This window comes from Schistosoma mansoni (assembly GCF_000237925.1).
Source record: "Schistosoma mansoni, WGS project CABG00000000 data, chromosome 3 unplaced supercontig 0077, strain Puerto Rico, whole genome shotgun sequence".
NCBI lineage: Eukaryota > Metazoa > Platyhelminthes > Trematoda > Strigeidida > Schistosomatidae > Schistosoma > Schistosoma mansoni.
In genome coordinates, this window is record NW_017386007.1 from 348,441 (window position 1) to 368,440 (window position 20,000).

General features: G+C 35.2%; 2 protein-coding genes and 2 non-coding genes across 4 annotated transcripts in view; 3 read left to right on the forward strand and 1 right to left on the reverse strand.

Annotated features, from left to right (window-relative positions):
- Smp_159990 (voltage-dependent calcium channel) overlaps positions 1-1,283 on the forward strand; it is a gene marked incomplete at both ends in the record, with an annotated part of 134,204 nt that extends 132,921 nt beyond the window's left edge. Inside the window, one exon of the mRNA XM_018791368.1 lies at positions 1,098-1,283. Within this exon, the coding sequence (XP_018645428.1) occupies positions 1,098-1,283 (186 nt within the window). The remainder of the gene's footprint in view (positions 1-1,097) is intronic.
- A 1,834-nt stretch (positions 1,284-3,117) lies between these two features.
- Smp_tRNA_02198_Glu_TTC.1.1 lies at positions 3,118-3,183 on the forward strand. Its single transcript has one exon. It is a non-coding gene (tRNA).
- Positions 3,184-8,540: 5,357 nt separating this feature from the next.
- Smp_tRNA_02317_Glu_TTC.1.1 lies at positions 8,541-8,607 on the forward strand. Its single transcript has one exon. It is a non-coding gene (tRNA).
- A 1,140-nt stretch (positions 8,608-9,747) lies between these two features.
- Smp_197690 (calmodulin-related) lies at positions 9,748-13,442 on the reverse strand (the record flags this gene model as incomplete). The annotated part of the gene is made up of 5 exons (XM_018791369.1): positions 12,620-13,442; positions 12,362-12,585; positions 11,212-11,734; positions 10,523-10,677; positions 9,748-9,861 (listed from the first exon to the last, which is right to left on the reverse strand). Exons 1-5 carry the CDS (start codon positions 13,377-13,379, stop codon positions 9,748-9,750), a joined length of 1,776 nt encoding a protein of 591 aa, XP_018645429.1. The 5' UTR covers positions 13,380-13,442.
- Between the last annotated feature and the right edge of the window lie 6,558 nt (positions 13,443-20,000).

A 20,000-nucleotide genomic window follows, 5' to 3' on the forward strand; every position in this document is an offset into this window, starting at 1 on the left:
CATCAACCATGTTGTATACCATGGTTGAGTAATCTAGACTAGTGGACATTTGATCCATTGAATGTGATCATCACGAACACCAGGCAGACATGAAATTTCACAGTTGAAATCACGAGTTGTTCTGAGTTAAACAACCATTGAAAACCTGGAAAAAATGAACGGACATTTTATCCTAGCCTGCTACTCCTCAGCAGTGATCATCTACGATCTAGAATGCAGGAATTAAGCCCAGGACTTTCAAATATCTCCACAAATCCCCCTATATTTAAAATCTGTAACTGGTCCCCACTCAGTGATCAATCCATGTTGATGTTGCTTCACTGACAACTTAGAACTGATAGTGTTTGACTGTTTTCCATTTTCAGTTAATGAAATCTTCACAATGTCAGTTTTATTCAATGTCAACCATAAGTAACTTTAACGAAGTTGACTTGAACTGGATGGAGTTCATCAGTCAGTACCTAATCTTAAAATAATAACAATATTTGTCGCTATAAAATGATGTCTCTGATAAATTGAACACAGTCTTATCCATATAGCATGCTTTAGCAGGAGTTTAAATTGTCTATAAAATACAGATAAAGATGTCGTGAATATTCAGGGTTGACAACGTTGTTTACCATAACAACTTTATAATCGAAGGATCATGAACACAATCAAACTAGGAGTCAAAAATGAAAAAGTACGAAGATCTATCTTTGGAAGATAATCAATATGTTGAGAACTATGTGATCTAAGCTGACTAGTTGTTGCGATGGATGTGTAGTCCGATGTACCCAATGATGGTCTTATACGGATGCTTAACCGATAGCCTTCAGCTGGGATGTGTCTAATAAAACCAATAAGCTCAAAATCAATCTCAAAGACTTACTTTCTTTCTTTACTTACTTACTCACTTACTTACCTACTTACTTACTTACTTACTTACTTACTTACTTACTTACTTACTTACTTACTTACTTACTTATACCTGTTATCATTACACATACTACTAACAATCTTACCTTACAGTAGTGCATCCTCATTAGAACTTACATTTTCTTCTGATATATCATGTTCATTTTCATTTGTTTATTTATTTATTTATTTATTTTCAGCTTGTTATTAATGATTTAAATGAATCTGATTTAATTATGAATTATAAATCGATTGAAGAAGATTGGACACATCTTGATCTTCCATTACAACATTTAGCACCATCATCATCATCACCACCACCTCCACCAGCACCTAAACCAATTTTATTAAATATTAATGAAGATTTATCTAAATTTAATTATTAGGATTATATTATTAGAATAGAAATAAAGTTTTATTATACTTTCAGTGATCAAATGGTAATTAATTTTCTTTGTAAAAAATAGTCCTTTGTTTTGTGCTATTTACATTTGTATTGAGATATGTGTAATATTATTGAAATCATGAACCGATCAGTGATAGAAGCCCCCAAATGTCCCGTAAAGGCTAAGAGTGGGGAGAGTCCGTTCTCCCTCTCGAAATGCTCTGACATGGCCATGCGTACTTAGCCTCTGCCAGGGAAGTCCTACTCACTGCCTTCTCGTGGTGGGGGTGTTGTTTACGAAATTGAGAGAACGAAAAGCGAATGTCCGACGCTTTAACCGGGTTGATGAACACGGAAAGTCTACCTAGGGGAATTGGAAAACCCTGGTTTCAAACCAAAGGTGCTCATGGGCTCCAGTATCCTGAAGGAACAAATGGCGTATGAATCAATCGTTGGTCACCGGCTACCATGAGACTGCATCTCCCTACGATGCTCCACTGCCTTGTGGATCGGATCTTCAGGGTCAAAGGCTCCGGTTGTGGCCTCCTAAGAAAACCGCCTGCTTGAGTTTGGGCACCTGAGCAGTATCATAGCCCTCACACAAATCAAATAAGATTTGTGTGACGCATATATATCTGGTGCTTCCTTGTACCAATATTTATGTGTTTAAATAAATAAATAATAAGATCATCTTCAAACGCCTGCAAGCACTAAATAGCCATTTCGTCCTAGCACAAGAATACTGAACAGTAATCATCTACAACCCCTCTTCACCCGAGAATCGAACCAAAGACTTTTGATTTCGTGCATATGCTTAACCTCTAGACCACTAAGCCGGGATCCAACAGTGTTAATGTTTAACTTCAATCAATCCACGATATGGAGGAGCACTCATCCATTGCCTGCGTTCGATGACTGTTTTATATCCAACAAAGCTGAACTCTACTGCTCATGGCTTCTCATTAGAAATCCAGGAGTTTCATATTTAAGCTAATCACCAACGGGCACGTAAGAATTGTTAGTATGGAGTTCTGGAGACTGTTAAATTTCATTGAAATCATTAACCTATCTAAGTTAGACCACCATTCAGTAATGCGCATATTTCGTAATAAATCGTTCACTTGATGTTTGATAATTCATTTTGCATACTTAATTAAAACAAAAGCTCATTATATACTACAATAAACCACTAGCATCCAATATGTTTAACAGCATTATTATCAGTTTCTAAGTTAACATGTATAAGTTATCATATGAGATTGAATGAAGCAAGTTTACTTGGCTATTTCACAGCTGATGAATGATATAAATATGAGATGTTATTCTAATTCATCAATGTCAATGGAGGAAGATTGAATAATCTGTGCTGATTTGCCCGAATGGTCACTTAACTGGGTATGATCAACGTGGTCTAATAATGACTTCCGTAGTGAAACAACTTTACAGGCTATTGTTCTTCTGCAAAACAACTAATGTATTTAAAACTATGTTGTTGAGGACGTTAGATCTCTAGAACTCACTTGGAAAATTCACTTAGTATAGTTTGTTTGAATCTTCCCATCGATGTGTTAGGACTGCAACTGGTCAGTCTCTAATTGGCATATGTGCATAAATAGGACGAAACGCGCGTCCTGGATTCCACTGCTAGCCACTATACATCTTTGCTTATCATGCTTGTGAATCAAGGCTATATCGAGGCAATACGCACAGTATGCACATATGCCAATTAGAGACTGACCAGTTGTAGTCCTAACACATCGATGGGAAGATTCAAACAAACAATACTAAGTGAATTTAAACTTCACCCCATCGCACAAGCAAGTGGCTATCAGGACTCAGTGGCCGAGTGGATAACGCGATGGCGTTTCAAGCGAGGGTACTGGGTTCGAGTCCCAGAGTGAACATCAACTCTGAGATGCAGGTACATCCAGCTGACGAGTCCCAAATAGGACGAAACGCGCGTCAAACTGGATTCCACTGCTAACCACTATCCATCTTTGCTTATCACTTGGGAAAGGTCCTAATTTTGTAATGTTATTCTGAAAATTTGATTTTTATGTTTTCGCGCCAAGAGACGCTTAGTTGACCTACAGCTTATATCTCCCACTCGAAAAGCTTTGACTTTCATTGGTTGACGGAATTTTTCAGTATGTTATTTTGTGGCTCTTCAAAGGGTGTTTCTATCATTGTATAAATGAACTTCATTTGTATACTTAGTGACCTCGTATTTTCTGAGTGCTTGTAGAATACATTCTCTATGCCTCATCAAGACTTCTCGATCTAGTTTGGAGGGCTGGGGACAACGGATTAGAATAGCCTATTGTGTCACTATGTCTGTGACCTTCGTTCCTTTTACCGAGTAAAGTGAACTCGTAATATGGCATCAATCATATCATATGTAAAGATAATCCGATTACATTTTACAGTTGTGCATTGAGTTTGCGTTTCTGATAATGTTTAATTTTTACTCAAAAGACCTAGTAACCTTTATTTATGACTAGGCACATCCTCCCATCTTGATAGGTAATACCCATTAAAAAAAAGGGATCTGTTAGAATCTTCGTATATTTCACGGAATTCTTAAGAAATTAGAATACGAACACTACGATTCTATTTACCCCAAGTCGTAAATCACCGATTCCATTTTAATCACCAATCACACGTAAACTAGATTATGTAAATGGTTAAAAGAACAGAGTATTAGTCAAAAGTAATTCCAACCTTAAATAATGTCTTTTAATATGTAGAGGATTGTTGTGAGATGTATATCAACTGTCAGGATGACATAATTCTGTTTCATAAAAACGTTGAGGAAATCCAAAATCTTATTAACATCTCGTATAACCATGCAAGAATCCTTGTGATGTATTATACTTCATTTGAACGTCAAAAGTCGATTTAGGACTGGTCTGTTTCGATATCCGGTTAAACCATAAAGAGACAGCCAAGCACATTGAATATTCACTTATGTTACTATCCTGATCAGACTTGGTAGGAAGGATACTAAATCTTCGTCTGGGTTGTCTCACTTGTGGAGCAGATCAGATATCAGTGTGGGTGTACTACTTAGCAATCCTTTGTACATTATTTTATAGATGCAAAATATGGTTTAAAAGATTATAAAACTTAATAGGTTTCAAATGCTTTTAAAGCATTGTTCATACACGGTAGAAGGAACAAGAAATGATTTTTCTAATATGTTGCTAGGTAAGATGATGTCGACGAAGGTATTTGAGATGTGCTACATAGTCGCAGCCACCACCTCGTCATTTTAACTGGCGTAGAAGTTGGTGAGATAAAGAAGCAACCAACAAAAACATACTATTAGTACATGAATTTACGAAACGTCAATCTCAGTCATTTAGATCTTCTATTCCTGTCTAGTGTTATATACTACTTATATCGATATAAGTACCATACACCACATTAATACTACTTAAAATATCAATAATAGTAATAATAATAAATTAACCTATTGACATGTATATTGTCTAATTTCTACCTTCTTTTCTTTTTTAGACATTTGTATTCATCATTTGGATTGTTATGTCTAACAAATACAAAAAGGTTAAATGGAAAAACAAGGCATTCAACATCTCTCTCTTTTCTACACTTTTCTACAAACACATATGTATTCATTCCTAATTCTTTCCAAATTTTTTTTTTATTTTCTAAGATAAAGTTATATTGACTTTGTTTGTATTGTAGAAAATGTATGTACAATTGTTTATCTATGCTCAATAATAAAATCAAATGTAAATGTGTTGTTTTTTTTTTCAAATCAACCAACCAAGTCAGTCAGCTGCAACGTAGGACCAGGCACACAGATATACATCGGTTCCAGTTGCCAACGAACAACCAAAACAAAACGAAACATTCCATTTGCTCATCTCCTTCTTTTTTTTTTTGGTTGGTCTTAAATCACTTTTGTTTAGTAGGTTCTTTGTCATTTTTAAACGGAAAAGGTGTATACCAAACTGAATATGATTTTAATAATATTTTTACTATTACTATTATTATTACTGTTATGATCAGCAAATGTCTTTCTATCTATTACTGAATGGTTAGTAGTTCGAATCCTTGAATAAATTAGAAGTAGTAGAATACAAAGAATAGAAAGATTATTATTATTAATGTAATTTATTTAAATAAATACACACAATTATCATTATTGACCATTACATAAAAAAAAATTGTATTATAAATCACTATGAATAAGAAAATATATAAATAGATAGATGGATGGATTCAATCCAATCATTTTACTTGACTTTCATTTATTGATTAAAAAAAAAAGAAAAAAAAATAATAATAATAACCGTTTTTTCTCCTTTGTTTAAATCAACTAACAAAAGATAAATTTGAAGGGGGTGGGGGTAGGGGAAGGAGGGAGAACAAAAATGTCCCTTTGTTTAAATCAACTAACAAAAGATAAATTTGAGGGGTAGGGGGGAGGAAAGAGATCAAAAATGTAATTTATAAGATTGTTTCCATGGCAATAAATAAATAAACAAATAATCTAATGTTCTTTTATAGAATTTCTTTGATGAAATAAATAAAAGAGAGAAAAAAAAATAGTAAAGATGCTTGATAATGCAAACTAATAAAAAAACACAATGTCATAATTTGATTCATTTAAACACTATTAAGGCTTCTTTTTGTTTATATATACAAAATAAAATGATACGCATAGTGATTAGGGAGAAGAAAAAGAAAAAACAAAGAAAAAAAGAAAAGAGAAAACTAGAAGACAAAAAAACGTTTAATATGATTGATTAGATTTTATTGAATTGAATTCATCATTGAAAAGATTAGATGAATTATGTGGAATATTCTTAGAATCCTCTATTTTTGGCCATGGGTTTTGATAGATAATTATTATTAAATGGATCTAATATAAAATGAGGAAAAATAAAAATTAGTCATTAAAATATAGATATAAAAGTAGTTAAATATAAATAAGTTAGCATACAATAAGCCCGAATAGCCCAGTGGTAACGTCTCTGACTATGAAGCTGGATAACACAGGATCGAATACGTCAGTGAGCAGCTGTTCAACCCAAGATTATAGGTACACTTTGCTAACGAGTGCCAAGTAACACGAAACCCGAGTACAGGGTTTCCTGTTGACTACCTCTAAACACCATCTTATCTCAATATATAGTGCACGCAGTGTCGAGCCATCTAGACTAGTGGCTTCAGTGCAACTTGATCGATAGTATTCGATTAGCACTAAGAAGGACTTGACAAGCATGACATTGATCATCACCTAGTGAACAATCAATTATAAGGTAATTATTAGATACTTCTTATCTGGAGTTTACATTTCTTAGAAGTATTTGTACTGTTTAACGTCATAACATAAACAATACCGGATCATAATACAGATGCATTAAATTGAGACTACGATAGGTTCGTATTTTTCATAACTCATAACTTTTAGTTGAATTAACAATGTTCTATCTTTATTAAATATCAATAACCAAGATTTTTAATGAGAAGATAGTCTTCAATATGGATTGAAGATGAATGGAGAACAGCTGAAGATCACGAATATACATCTATGGAATTTAAAACAATGATGAAATACCTGTCCAGTAGTTCGTACTTTACTATGTTCTTTTGTTTAATTCCAGTCTACGATGAAAATCATTTTTAAACTGAACTATTTCTAAATTATAGGAAGTGTTTACTGACTGACTGAAAAACTTGATAAAAAATAGGAACACAAACATTTCAGGTGGAATACAATTTCGGACTAATTCAGTCAGTCAATCAGCTACAACGTAGGACCAGGCATGTTTATGCATCATTGGTCCAAGTTGCCATACCTCATCAGCATAACAAGATGAACACTGGATTCATATAAGTAATTAATTTAGTGGTGGTAGTATTTAAAAGATAGGTTGTATATAAGGATATAGTACAGGAAGAAAGACAAATATGAAGCAATTTTAATCTCAAGGTTTAAGGGAAGATAAAGAGTGTATACACCTACACCATTGTGATCGATTCTGAGCCATATAACCTAGAGTCTCCAACCATTGGTTACGTTAGTCACACGGACCCCAACCAGGTAGTCTGCATCTACCAACATGGCTCGGACTAATTAGTGTAATACTATTCAAATTTCTATGATGGAAGTACATATTTATAATTTCTTCATTAACCTATCCATTTATCTGTACATCAGAAGGGGTTTTGTGGAGATTTCAACTACGAAAAATACTGAAATCTCCACAAAACCCCTTCTGATAATAATCATATGCTTACTAGTGACTGACTTCACGAGATATTTCCTGAAGTTCTAGTGAGAAGCAGTGACCAGTGGAGTTTAACCAGGTCTGTTGTGAGATAACAACTCACTGAAGAAAATTTGTGAACGATTGCTCAACTTCGTGGATTGGTTGAAGTTAGACATTAACACCATCGGATGCCGGCTCAGTGGTCTATCGATTAAGTGCTCTGGCGCGAGACTGGTAGGTCCTGGGTTCCGATCTCGCGAGGAGGGACCGTAGATGCGCACTGCTGAGGAGTCCCACAATAGGATGAAACGGCCGTCCAGTGTTTCTAGCCTTTCCATGGTGGTCTAGCTTCAATGGACTCATGATCTCAACTCTATTAAATTACTAAAATCTCCACAAAACCCCTTCTGATAATATACATAAATGTAAAATATAACTTACTTAAACTTTTCAGTAAAGAGAATACCAATACCTACCTGAAAATTTCATATTACTGGCATTACTATTATATCTGAATTCATTTGGATATGGTTGAAAAGAAGAATAGGATAATAAATACGGATGGAAGCCATTATATTTATATTCTGATTCTAGATTCCTATTTAATGAAGAACTACGTGATTTATCATAAGAAGGATAAAATGATCTTGAGTAATGTGAATTACTATAAAGATGATCAGTGCATCGAGGTCTACCACGCATTGGCAACATTAACGGTTTCGTATAATAAGTAGGTAACCACGTGTAAGGATATTCAAGATTATTTGAAGTGGAGATTGAATTTTCCTATCAAAAGTAAAGGTTAATATGAATTTATGAAGAAACATGAGACTATTATATATATACAATAACTTATAATGGAAAAAAATAGTGTTATTTTATGCTGTGAAACAACTTACTGTATTGTTGAAGTCATATAGCGTCAGAGTTGGAATTTCTCCCATAAATTTCTAACCTACACTCTACTTTAACTTGTAAAAATAGCTTACTCTCAAGCAATTGGCTAACAGGACTCAGTGGCCGAGTGGATAACGCGATGGCGTTTCAAGCGAAAGGTACTGGGCTCGAGTCCCAGAGTGAACATCAACTCTGAGATTCAGGTACATCCAGCTGACGAGTCCCAAATAGGGCGAAGTGACGCGCGTCAAACTGGATTCCACTGCTAGCCACCATCCATCTTTGCTTACTCAGAAGTAGTTTGATATAACAAACGTACCCTTTAACAAGTTAATCAACAACTATTCTCAATGATTTACGAAATTCAGATTTGCTATATGTCATCCTCATGAAGTTAGCAGTCGACCTCTAAAGCAATCTAGTGATAATGTTAGAAATTATTATTACTGACATACTCTCAGTCTAAATCCAACTGTGTATGCAAACATATTGTTTTCATGTAATCAATCCTTACCTTCACTTCAATGTTTGTTCTTTTTATTCTTTTATTCAATGTACCGCTTTGAAGTTTGGTTACTCTATGGACAAACGACGGCACTACTCTCTAAGTCTTTTGATTCAACTGGTGTGATATAAACGTAGAAGATTTCTTCTCAACGGTGTTACTTACTAAAGATGTCAGATTGTATTACAGATTATTGTTTACATAGTATTCCGCAACACAATAGAGATATAAATTCACTTAGTATTGATTGTTTGAATCTTCCCATTGATGTTTAGGACTGCAATTGATCAGTCTCTTATTGGCATATGTACATACTGTGCCCATTGCCTCGATATAGCCTTACTTCACAAGCATGGTAAGCAAAGATGGATGGTGGCTAGCAGTGGACTGACCAGTTGCAGTGCTAAAACATCAATGGGAAGATTCAAACAAACAATACTAAGTGGATTCAAACTTTACCCCATTGCACAAGCAAGTGGCTATCAGGAATTACTGGACGAGTAGATAACGCGATGGCGTTTCAAGCGAAAGATACTGGGTTCGAGTCCCAGAGTGAACATCAACTCTGAGATTCAAGTACATCCAGCTGACGAGTGCCAAATAGGGCGAAGTGACGCGCGTCAAACTGGATTCCACTGCTAGACACCATCCACCTTTGCTTACAATAGAAATATGTTAAGTCGTTAACAAAATTGTCACAAACTTTTGAGAAATACCTCTCAACTATTAAATACGATTGATAAGAATTGGTCAATAGCAGACAATGGTATAATGACCAACCAGTTGGAAATATTATCACTATAGAATTCTTAAATTTTTCATTTACCTTTTCCAAATATTAAGAGTATAAATACGTGAACATGTATTGAAGATGATGTATGTGATCTCAGTAACCAGTATTTAAATATCATCATCAATAATGTAAAAGTGTTCTCCTTGCTCCAACCATACATCTTTTCTGAAGCTAATTATGCCAATTACATATGCCTCTTTTACCACTCACACTTAGTTGTAGATCAGACAACAAACACGTTTTGTTGTCTTTGAAAAATCATCGTATCAACATATGCCATATTTCTTAGACTCGTACTCAATATTTTAATGAGAAACCACAAATTCATTTCCCATCATCGATTTGAAAAGCTCACTTTATGTGCGCATATACAGACACCTCAAGTAACAGAAGACAAAAGACACTGGCCATTTAAGTCTCCATTAATAGTGGTTAATTTTATAAGGCTAAACTAAAGCAAGGGACTGGTGTAGAAAACACAGGCGAAGTGAGAGCTTATGACCATCATCTCGAAAACTCGACACCGGTGATTTTGATATGCTTCATGGATATCATTCCAAAGAGTTCCGCATCGTGCATTATTTGCCAGCGCTGAAAGTGGGTGGAAATGGAAGAGACTGGGTCAGTTTATAAACTAGTTTCATGTTATGAAAGCCAGATACATAGAATTACCACCTACCAGTAAACGACACCCGGATTAGGGTTCTTATGATCACACAAAAAGAAATGAAAATCTATAGATCGTTGAAAGCGGTAAATTATAAAGCCAATAATATCAAACAAGGCAAAATTTTATATACCTGCTTCTTGTTAGCAACATACAGTGCTGCAGCAGCAACAGTCTTAGGAGGGAACAAATCCAATTCCAATGCATCATTTAAAGTATCAGCTGTGCAATTGTTTAAACTAATATGGGTTATTATCTCGTGAGCATCTTCTTCATTACGAGGTTGACCTGAAAAACAACAGAAATTTACGGTAGATATTTAGGGAATCTTTTAATTAGAATAGTTGGTCGGCAATATTGGAAGGTGATAGCTGATTGTATAGAATTCACCACATCGAGCTTTCGTCATAAATAACCTAAAAACGTACCGAATATGTTCCGAACTAATTTGAAGAGGGAGAGAGATCATCAGCTTATCGTATTGATCGCCTATTAATTCGGACTTTACATTTTATGCAACATTTATTCTGAAACACTGAAGCGCAAATAAACGTGTAGACAGAGTGGAAGGCTATAACTTAAGCTGTAGTTATAAGTTGTTCTCAATAAGCGTTATTTAAACTATACCATAAACCAGTTAAGGCATTTAATCTAGTGTTTTAATGTTCCATTTTGCAATAAATCACACCTAAGTGAGAAAGCATCGGACAGAATTGTCTTTATGCAACACTTGAAGAGAAAAAGTGACAATATAAAAGCATAAAGTGGTGACCAGAAAACTTCCAAACTTAATCATTTATTCAACTTTAAATTAAAGCATACCTGATTTAGTAAGCTTTATTAAGATTTTTACAAGGTCATTATCTAGAGAAGTCTGATTATTTGGAACTTGGATCTGTTTTAGTAATTGAATGTATTGCTGCATTGTTAGCTTTTGCTCATCGGCTTTCTTTAACATATATTTTATGATTTTATTCGCTACTGATTCCGGTAATATTTCAGATTTTGTTTCATTTGTGTTTTCATGTTTTTCACTAACATCTTCAATATTTGCCTCTTTAATACTGCTCTGTTTACGACTACCAAGTATTTCAGTAGCATTGTTTTCTAAGATCTCTTCTTTGTAGCTTTTCCTCTTTGAGCTCCTCCTGCTAAGATTGATGGCTTCATCTGAAGGTAGTTTTTCCACTTGCATATTATTAGCATTGAGAATATCATTCATTACGGAAGGTGAAAGTTTATCGAAATCTTGCTCAGAAAAATTAGTAAGCATTCTCTTGGCTATTTTCAAAATATCCAGTCGGCACTTTGACTTTACTTTGTTTGAATCCGTCAATAGTAATGCCTGAAAAATTAACACACTAATGAGTCATAAGATATAAAATAGCATCATCCCAAACATGACATATTAGCTGGATAATCACTGAGTATAGAGGATTATATGCCGAATTTTTAAGAGCAACAGATGAAACCAATTAGTTGAAAATGTATGAAAATGAGTTTCTCAGGGCTGTAATCGATTATAAACCATAAAGACACCCATAAAAATCAAAGACTGTCTTCCAAGCCCCAAATAAGATACCTTTATTCTAAAACTATTTTAATAATTATCAATCTATCATGTTTCCTTAAGAAACACTCGGAACCTACCTGCAGTGTTGGCCTTTGAGTGTTTCATTTTCATAAATCACTTTGTAAATGCTGAAAAAGAAAATTTTTATCTTACGGATGTTACGCTAAGTCTGCATATTTTCAAGCATTATTTTTATAACTTAGGAGTTGTTACTCATCTTTGATGACCTTAACTTTGAGTTGTTGTATTCGTAATAGTTTGCCAACGGTGAAAAGAGACTATTTCAGCCAGTGTTGCGAAAATATAAGTATTTTACAAAATTTAGTGTAACCTTGATTTACAATTATAAATTATAGTAGTTTCAAGATATGAATATAAAGTTACAGAATATTGTTTCACCTTAATAATCCATGTGGTGTTAATAAAATCATAAATATCATTTGGTTTGGGCAGAGTTTCGAAAATTTTTTCAAACTGTTCTGCAGTATTTTTTAAGTCCTCTAACAGGCTGATATTATCCTTGTACAGTTTTTCCAGCCTTATCTGATGATCCGACTTTATTTTTACATTCAAACCACAAAACGGTTGACCAGGAATAATATTTTCACCTGAGTTAGAAACCTCTAAGTGCAATAAAGATTAAATAAGTGCAAATACCTTTAGATGGAACGTTTTTCATGTCAGAGTTATTCTGAGCGTCTGAATTTTTAGATACCTCGTTTCTGGAGACCTCTGAGTCGTAAAAATCAAGGACTCGACCCAAGTACTTTGCACAAGCATCTAGAACAACCTTCTCCTCTACATTCTGATCTCTTGCAATGTTAATAATCTTCAAAAACATTCCCAAGGGAAGATAAGCCAGGTAGTCAGACACTGACTCGTCACTGAATATTTCTCGTTCCGAATGTGTAAAATTCATGGTGTGTGGTGAAAAACAGCCTTTCAAACTATTTTCCCCATGTAGCCATAATGACATTAGAATTGTGGTTGCATCTTCACAAATTTTCTTAACAGCATCCGATTTAATTTCACAGCATGAACATAAAACACATATCAGATTAACTATGTCTTTTCTTTCCAGAGCAGAACGGAACACTCCATCCAAAAACCTCCTGGAAATCTCGAGTAAATTATCTTTGCCTTTCATTTTGAGGAGGTCGGCTGCAGCATATAAATAAACCACGTTCTCGGAAGTGATGTTTATTTCTTTGCCGTAACAAAAGTCGGCAACGACAGCAAAGGATTTTGAACCACCAGGAAAGTCATTTATCTGACAAACAGGATTGCTGCTTGCTATTTCCTTGAAGTAATCAGACTTTGTATAAAGTGGAAACTTATGCAATTTAAACCTCTCATTATCAATGTAAACTGTAAAATCTGAAAGTTCAGCAGTATCACGAAATTGCTTGAAGTCCATCACCCCACAATAATGAGGCTTTGTAGAGGTTCGCGTCTAGCCTGAACGTACTTTGAATAGTGGGAGAGCGGGTGTAACGACAACTGAAAAAAAGAACAAGATGAAAAGTAAACACATAGAATGCACTTACTATTAATAATGAAGGAAATCGATAGCAATCAGTAATGCAGAGCGACAATTGCAAGGCGTGCTAGCTTAAAATTACGAGCTCGTAACAAATCATACCATTTAAATACTATGTCTAGTAAATCCAACAACAATGTAAATTATGCGAATGGTTTAAACAAAACGTCTCGTTATGTATTCATTTTATTCTCGCGTTATGACTCTGTACAACGATTACAGAACTTTACACGAATGATAAAAAGTTTCATTTCATGAAATACTTAATAAAGAAGTAGTAACAGTGTTTGAAATAAAAGGAAGAGAAGCCACTCATCACAGTTAGTTAACCAAATGATCAACACACAGAAGGGGGGAAACAATAAGTAAACAAATCAATGAATAAGGGAGCCAAATAATTGGTAGTGCAGAAAAAGTGAGCGGACCGTGCAAGACAGAGATGAAAATCTGTGAGATAGGAATAAGTTAGTTATATGTGATAGGGATGATAGTAGATAGGTTACGAGACATGTATCAAGTACAGCTAGTCCAGGCAAAAGACAATCGTTCGTTTTAAATTGTAACAACTCTTCTTGAGAAAACTTGGAAACGTACCCAGGTTTCCGCTCTTTGATGTGCAGTTTTCCGGTGGTTTTCTTGAGATCGTGGTAGTTTTTTTAATATGGTGTTTATGTTCTTGGAACTAAGTGCATTGTGTACCGTAAACAGATCACTCCTATTCTACCACAACCCAGAACAAATAATCCTAAGATTAGTGGTTCATCTTCACAGAGTTTTTCTCCGTAACCCTGTAACCCACTTAGTCGTTCATCCGTCTGATCGGTCTACGAGATTTACGTCTCATTTAGATAGAAGAGATGACAACATCGTTGTGGGCTTCGAAGTGAGACCATGGGCACGTTTACATCAGTGTCGAAATCAATTCTGGTGGGGTGCGCCAAGTTTTCTTCTCCTAAAGTGAAGAGTTGCTCATGTCGTGGCTCCAGCCCTAATATGACTTCAGCTGATGCCTAATTTCTCTATGGTTAATTGACCTAGATAACACCTTGAGAAAACTGTCAATGATGTACGAAATCGCAAGCACTTCATTGCATTCGATATATCATCCAACCTGATCCTCATTTTTGCATTCAATGTGGTTACCTCTTAGAGGATTTTGTAAGAAAGAGGGGAGAAATAAACAAGTTTTTTTCTCTCAGTGCTCTACGACCCTATGTAGATCATTCAACCGAGTAAACTAAAGTCTCTTCGCTGAACAGTTTTAATAAAATGTTTAAAAGCCTCGTTTATACATACGGTTCGCCAAGTAGGTTAAGGCATAAAATCGATGTTAGCAAACTTCTCTATGCCACAAGGACAAATGACCGAGTTCAGTATTGCGGATATGATTGGTATAGATTTATTCATAGGTAATTTTTGCCACTACTTAGACTAGTCCTTGCTTAAAAATACACTGCTATCCATGCGTTTTTCGTTTCACTTTCATCATCTGTTATATTAACAGATAGTGAATTCAACTATTATGCATATTAACAGGTTATATTTTCTCTCTTTTTACGAGGTTGTATCTGATGTTACTTTGAATTATAAACCGTATTTGAAGTTACTGATTGCTATCTATATTTGTGGATATAGTGACCGAGTCAATCACATTGAGCCTAATAATAAAGGTAGCACACAAATACCCATGAGCATCTAGATTCGTACACGTTATAAACCAACTCTATACTTTATCCGTTAACCCTATCAGTATTTTGATGTTCTACCAAAATGAGGCCACTTCTTCTGAAAGATCTCACACTGAAGTCACCCCATTCGCCTTATCGCGGTGGTCGACGCAGTTATTTCTAAGAATAGCTGAGGTACACATTTGAGTTAGCGATCGAACAACACACTCCATATGTCCAATATTCAGGTAGTGACCATTTCTTCACGGCAGATCCATCTGTTCCCGATTACTAGCCCCACATTTGCTCTTACATGACCTCTTTCAAATGCTCCGCGGTGAGTGTAATCCTTCCCATTCATCAAAAGTTTAGCTTCAAGAATTGTGTGATTAGGAACAAATGTTATTCCACCGTTACTAATACCGTGTATCCATAGAAATGTCGGTTGGCTACAACGGCTGACGAGAAAAGACTTCTTTGTAACCATTAACCCTGCTACACAATCTCCCATTTCATCATTTATCATTGGTAGTTGTAACTCACCTATCCTACTTTCCTGCTTATTTCCCTAGTTCAAGCATAATAGAAATCGACAAGCTGATGACCAGCACTTAACACGGAGTAGCATCAATAGAATTATTTGCCAGTAGTAGAGTCAAAGGCAAATGGATCATTGTACGTGGAAGCAAATTTACTACCAACAACCATGGATCACAATCACTTCTCAGAATAAGAATTGTATTCAGCAGTTTGGTAATACACGAAGTATATTTATTAATGACAATGATTAACGGCACTGTATCTTCGAACCGACATGTTCGAACCGTCATCTTATTCGGCCACTATCCGAATATCATTGCTGGTCATCGGAACGTCGATACGAAGTAATCTATCTACGATCTACTTAAAGGCAGCAGATAATAAGATTTTTCATTAGAACAATTTAATCCTTCCAGTTTTGGGACTTAAGATGTGTTAGCAACCATAATATCTGTTCACATATGTTTGTTCACATCACTACTTATAAAATCGACCAATCAATCGACTGAGTTCTTTATCTCGTATTTCTACCCTCTTCTACTGTTTATTATAGTTACCCTTAAATATTCTGCTGTGTGACCAGTTGAATGTCCTGTGACAAAATTGCTGCTGTTCCTAGAAACCACAGTGCCCTGGAATAAATGCATCCATTGTATTATCAGAAAGGGGTTTTGTGAAGATAATGGTAAGTTAGTAGTTGAATTCATGAGTCAGTTAAAGCTAGACCACCATGGAAAACCTGGAAGCACTGGACTGCCGTTTGGCAACCCATGAGTGACTGCGAGATTAACAGGATTTCTAACGGTTGAGTAGCTGGACTATCCGTATCACACGTTATCAAAGACTAGTGACCCTACAGTAGCATCAAGAATCAAGTTCATAAAAATCTGTTTTGTATGCTGACAGTAACATAGAAACCACTCGCGATATGTCAACGGCAAGCTTCGAAAACAGTTATAAAGTTGTCAAGAACTAACCTGGTATAAATAAGGAACCAAAAGTATTATTGACGAAAGTTACCTTGAATTAACTGGAATGAAGTTTGGGTTTTCATTACAGCTTTTCGTAAATTTTAGACTTGTTAGACTTGTCTGTTATACAGACACAAAAGACGAGCCACATACCGATGCTTAAAAAACTCTTCTCACAATACCCCACTTAATACAGCAGCCGCAGGCTACAATATTTGCATCGAGTTTATCTTAGTAATACAGAATCGCTGCAAGTGTTCTGAAGTCGTTTACAACATTGAAAAGGATTTTGCTTTAGTCTTCTTATCGTCTGATGATATTTGTGACATAGTATGCAACAATAAGAATTCTAGTACAAATGAGATCAACCAAAACAGACTAATGAATGGATTTATGTATCTTTGATGAAGTCAGTGAGACTGATATACTGATACCAGATAATGTATATAAATTTAATTATGATTTATTACCTGGTTCCAGCAGTTTTCTAGACGTTAAACCATTTACAAATATTCAAGCGTTGAATTCTACATGGATTTATTTAGCAATTGATCACCCTTATCAATATAAAATACTTGACAGCTTATATCCTGTCAATGTGATAGACGGAAAGAGTGTTTTCAGAATTTTATTACTGACTTACAAACTTATTTACATAAACTATACAACAATCCGTAATCTCGACATTAAACCTTACAGAAACTCTAGGAGTAGATTTGCTGGGTCTAGATCTGATAGAAACACTACAGCTAGTGAACAATCTCAGGAACGCTTTTTTGGAAATATTTAGAAGTTCACGGAAAAACTGGAGGAATGCAAAAAGGTTAGAGCACTACTATTTCCTAAACGGGGAGCCACTCTCTTTCTTAGACCAAAACGTCCTGTACCTTATACAGCTCTACCTATTGTTAAACAAGAATTAGAGCGCGTACAAAGAAGTGGAGTCATAGAACAAGTGAATTTTTCTGGTTGGGCAGCACCAATAGTGAAGTCTAACGAAAGTATCATACTGGATTAAACGAAGCACTTGAAGCCTATCAGTACCCTTTGTTGTTACCGGATGACTTACTTGCGAAACTGAATGCGGAAATCATTTTACAAGATTAGATCTATCAGAAGCATATTTGCATATTCCAGTAGCCGTAAAGTACTTGCATCACCTGACAATAAACACGCATAAAGGTTTGTTCAGATATGACAGACTTCTTTTTTGAGTAAGAACCGCCCATTCAATCTTCCAAGAAGCGATGAGCACTAGGCTGCAAGATATTCCTGGTACTGTGGCCTATTTTGATGATATATTAATCATGGGTACGGACTATGCTGACATAGAGAAGAAGGTGAATACGGTTCTAAGATTATGGTTTCAGATCACTTGCTGAGAAATGCGATTCATACATGTAGCAAATTGGCTATTTGGGATTTATACTAGACAAAAACGGAAGAAACCCTGATCCAGAAAATGTCGGGGCTATCAAGACCATACCTCCACCAACTTTATGTTCCTCCTTGGGAATAGTTAGTCATTATTGTGTTTTTCTTCCATATTTGCACCATCTCAATGGCCTGCAGAATCGGCTACTGAAAAAGGATACCAAATGGATCTGGTCAACAGAATGCCAAGAAGCATTCCTAAAACTAAAACAGTTTCTATTTCCAAACCTTCTGTTTACTCACCATGATCCAGGTCTTCCCATTGTGGTCGCGATGGATTCGTCAAATTATGGGATCGGAGCAATGATTTCACATACCTACCTGACGAATCTGAGAAAGCGATCGACAAAGCTGCACTGCTGCCCACTAAGACAGAAAGGAGCTACAGTCAGATGTAGAAAAAAGCCCTCTCCATTATATTTGCAGTAAAATGTTTCTCAATCTGCCATATGGCAGACAGTTTGCCTTAATAATAGACCATAAGACGCTACTGACAGTTTTTGAATTCAAGAAGGTTATCCCTGAATATACGGCGAACCATCTACATCGATGGGTAAATAAGATATTATAATTATAGAATAAATGATAGATTACACTTTTTATGGGTTAGAATTCATGATATATTATTCGACTAGTTAAACCACTCTTGAACTAGAAAGATTAAATAGAAATTCTAATTAGAACATTTCATTGAGCTATTTAAGAAAGCAAGATCAAAGAAGTGATTTTTTTTCCATATTTTTCCAAATAAACTTACATATTGAATGTGAGGATCATTTTGGTATAGGTCTACTACTTGATGCGTCAAATATATTGGCTTACATTAAATCTTACAGATTGTCCAAAACAATTGAAAGATTAATTTGAACAGACCAGGTCGCCTTTCGCATAAGTCCTAAATTTGTTGACCATAGCTTTGACTTCCGGTAGGCGCTTCAATAGAATCACAATTACTACAGGTTAACCATTGTTTTATTAACTGACATTAGAGTTAGCCCTTACTTGACATGCATACTTTTGTTGAGTAAATTTAGGCATGAGAAGAATGGGGCTTCGGGTCGCTACCTTATCTAAAGCCATGTACAATGAATTTACCGGAAAAGCAAGGATAGGATTGCATATTTTTTTTTTGTTTTCGTTTAGTTATTCTGTTAATAACATTCTGGAAACAGTTTTGAATTGAATGTATCCTGCTATAGATTTTTAACTTTAGTAAATGTTGAACAATTGAACACATGGAGTACGTTTATTTATATTTGTGAAGGCCGGTGAAAGTGTGAACGACTAGGTCGACATTGTGTTATATCATCACAAGAACGATTAATGTATTGAGGTTTTTAAACTGGCTTAAGATAAATTCTATTTACGACCGACTAAGGGTTATTCTAATCTGACTCAAAGAATAGGAGCTCGGATATACCATATATCTATCAAACAATAAGACTTCAGTATTAATAATCCACACGCTGATTAGGTAACTTCATATTCCATACAGAATGCAAATTTGAAAACAAAAGTTATACGTAGTATAGGAAGTAAATACAAGTCGTTATTTAAAAATAACAATAATCAACTACGAAGTAGTTCATTATGTTGCAGACACATTGGACTTTATGTGCTAAGAATGCTTTTTCTTTCTTCTACACTTTGATCATTACATTACATATGTTCACCCATGAATCATCAAAATCACAAAGCAAACTACTGAAGGGGTCAGAATTACGGTAACTATTTCAAGAACCAACAAGTTCTTAGGTTACATAATTCGATAAACTAGTTGCAGTAGGGAGAATAGTAAACAGCAAAAGATTGAGCTCAGAAGTTATCACAATTGATTGATCATTGGGTGGTGATCAATGTCATGCGTGTCAAGTCCTTCTTAGTGC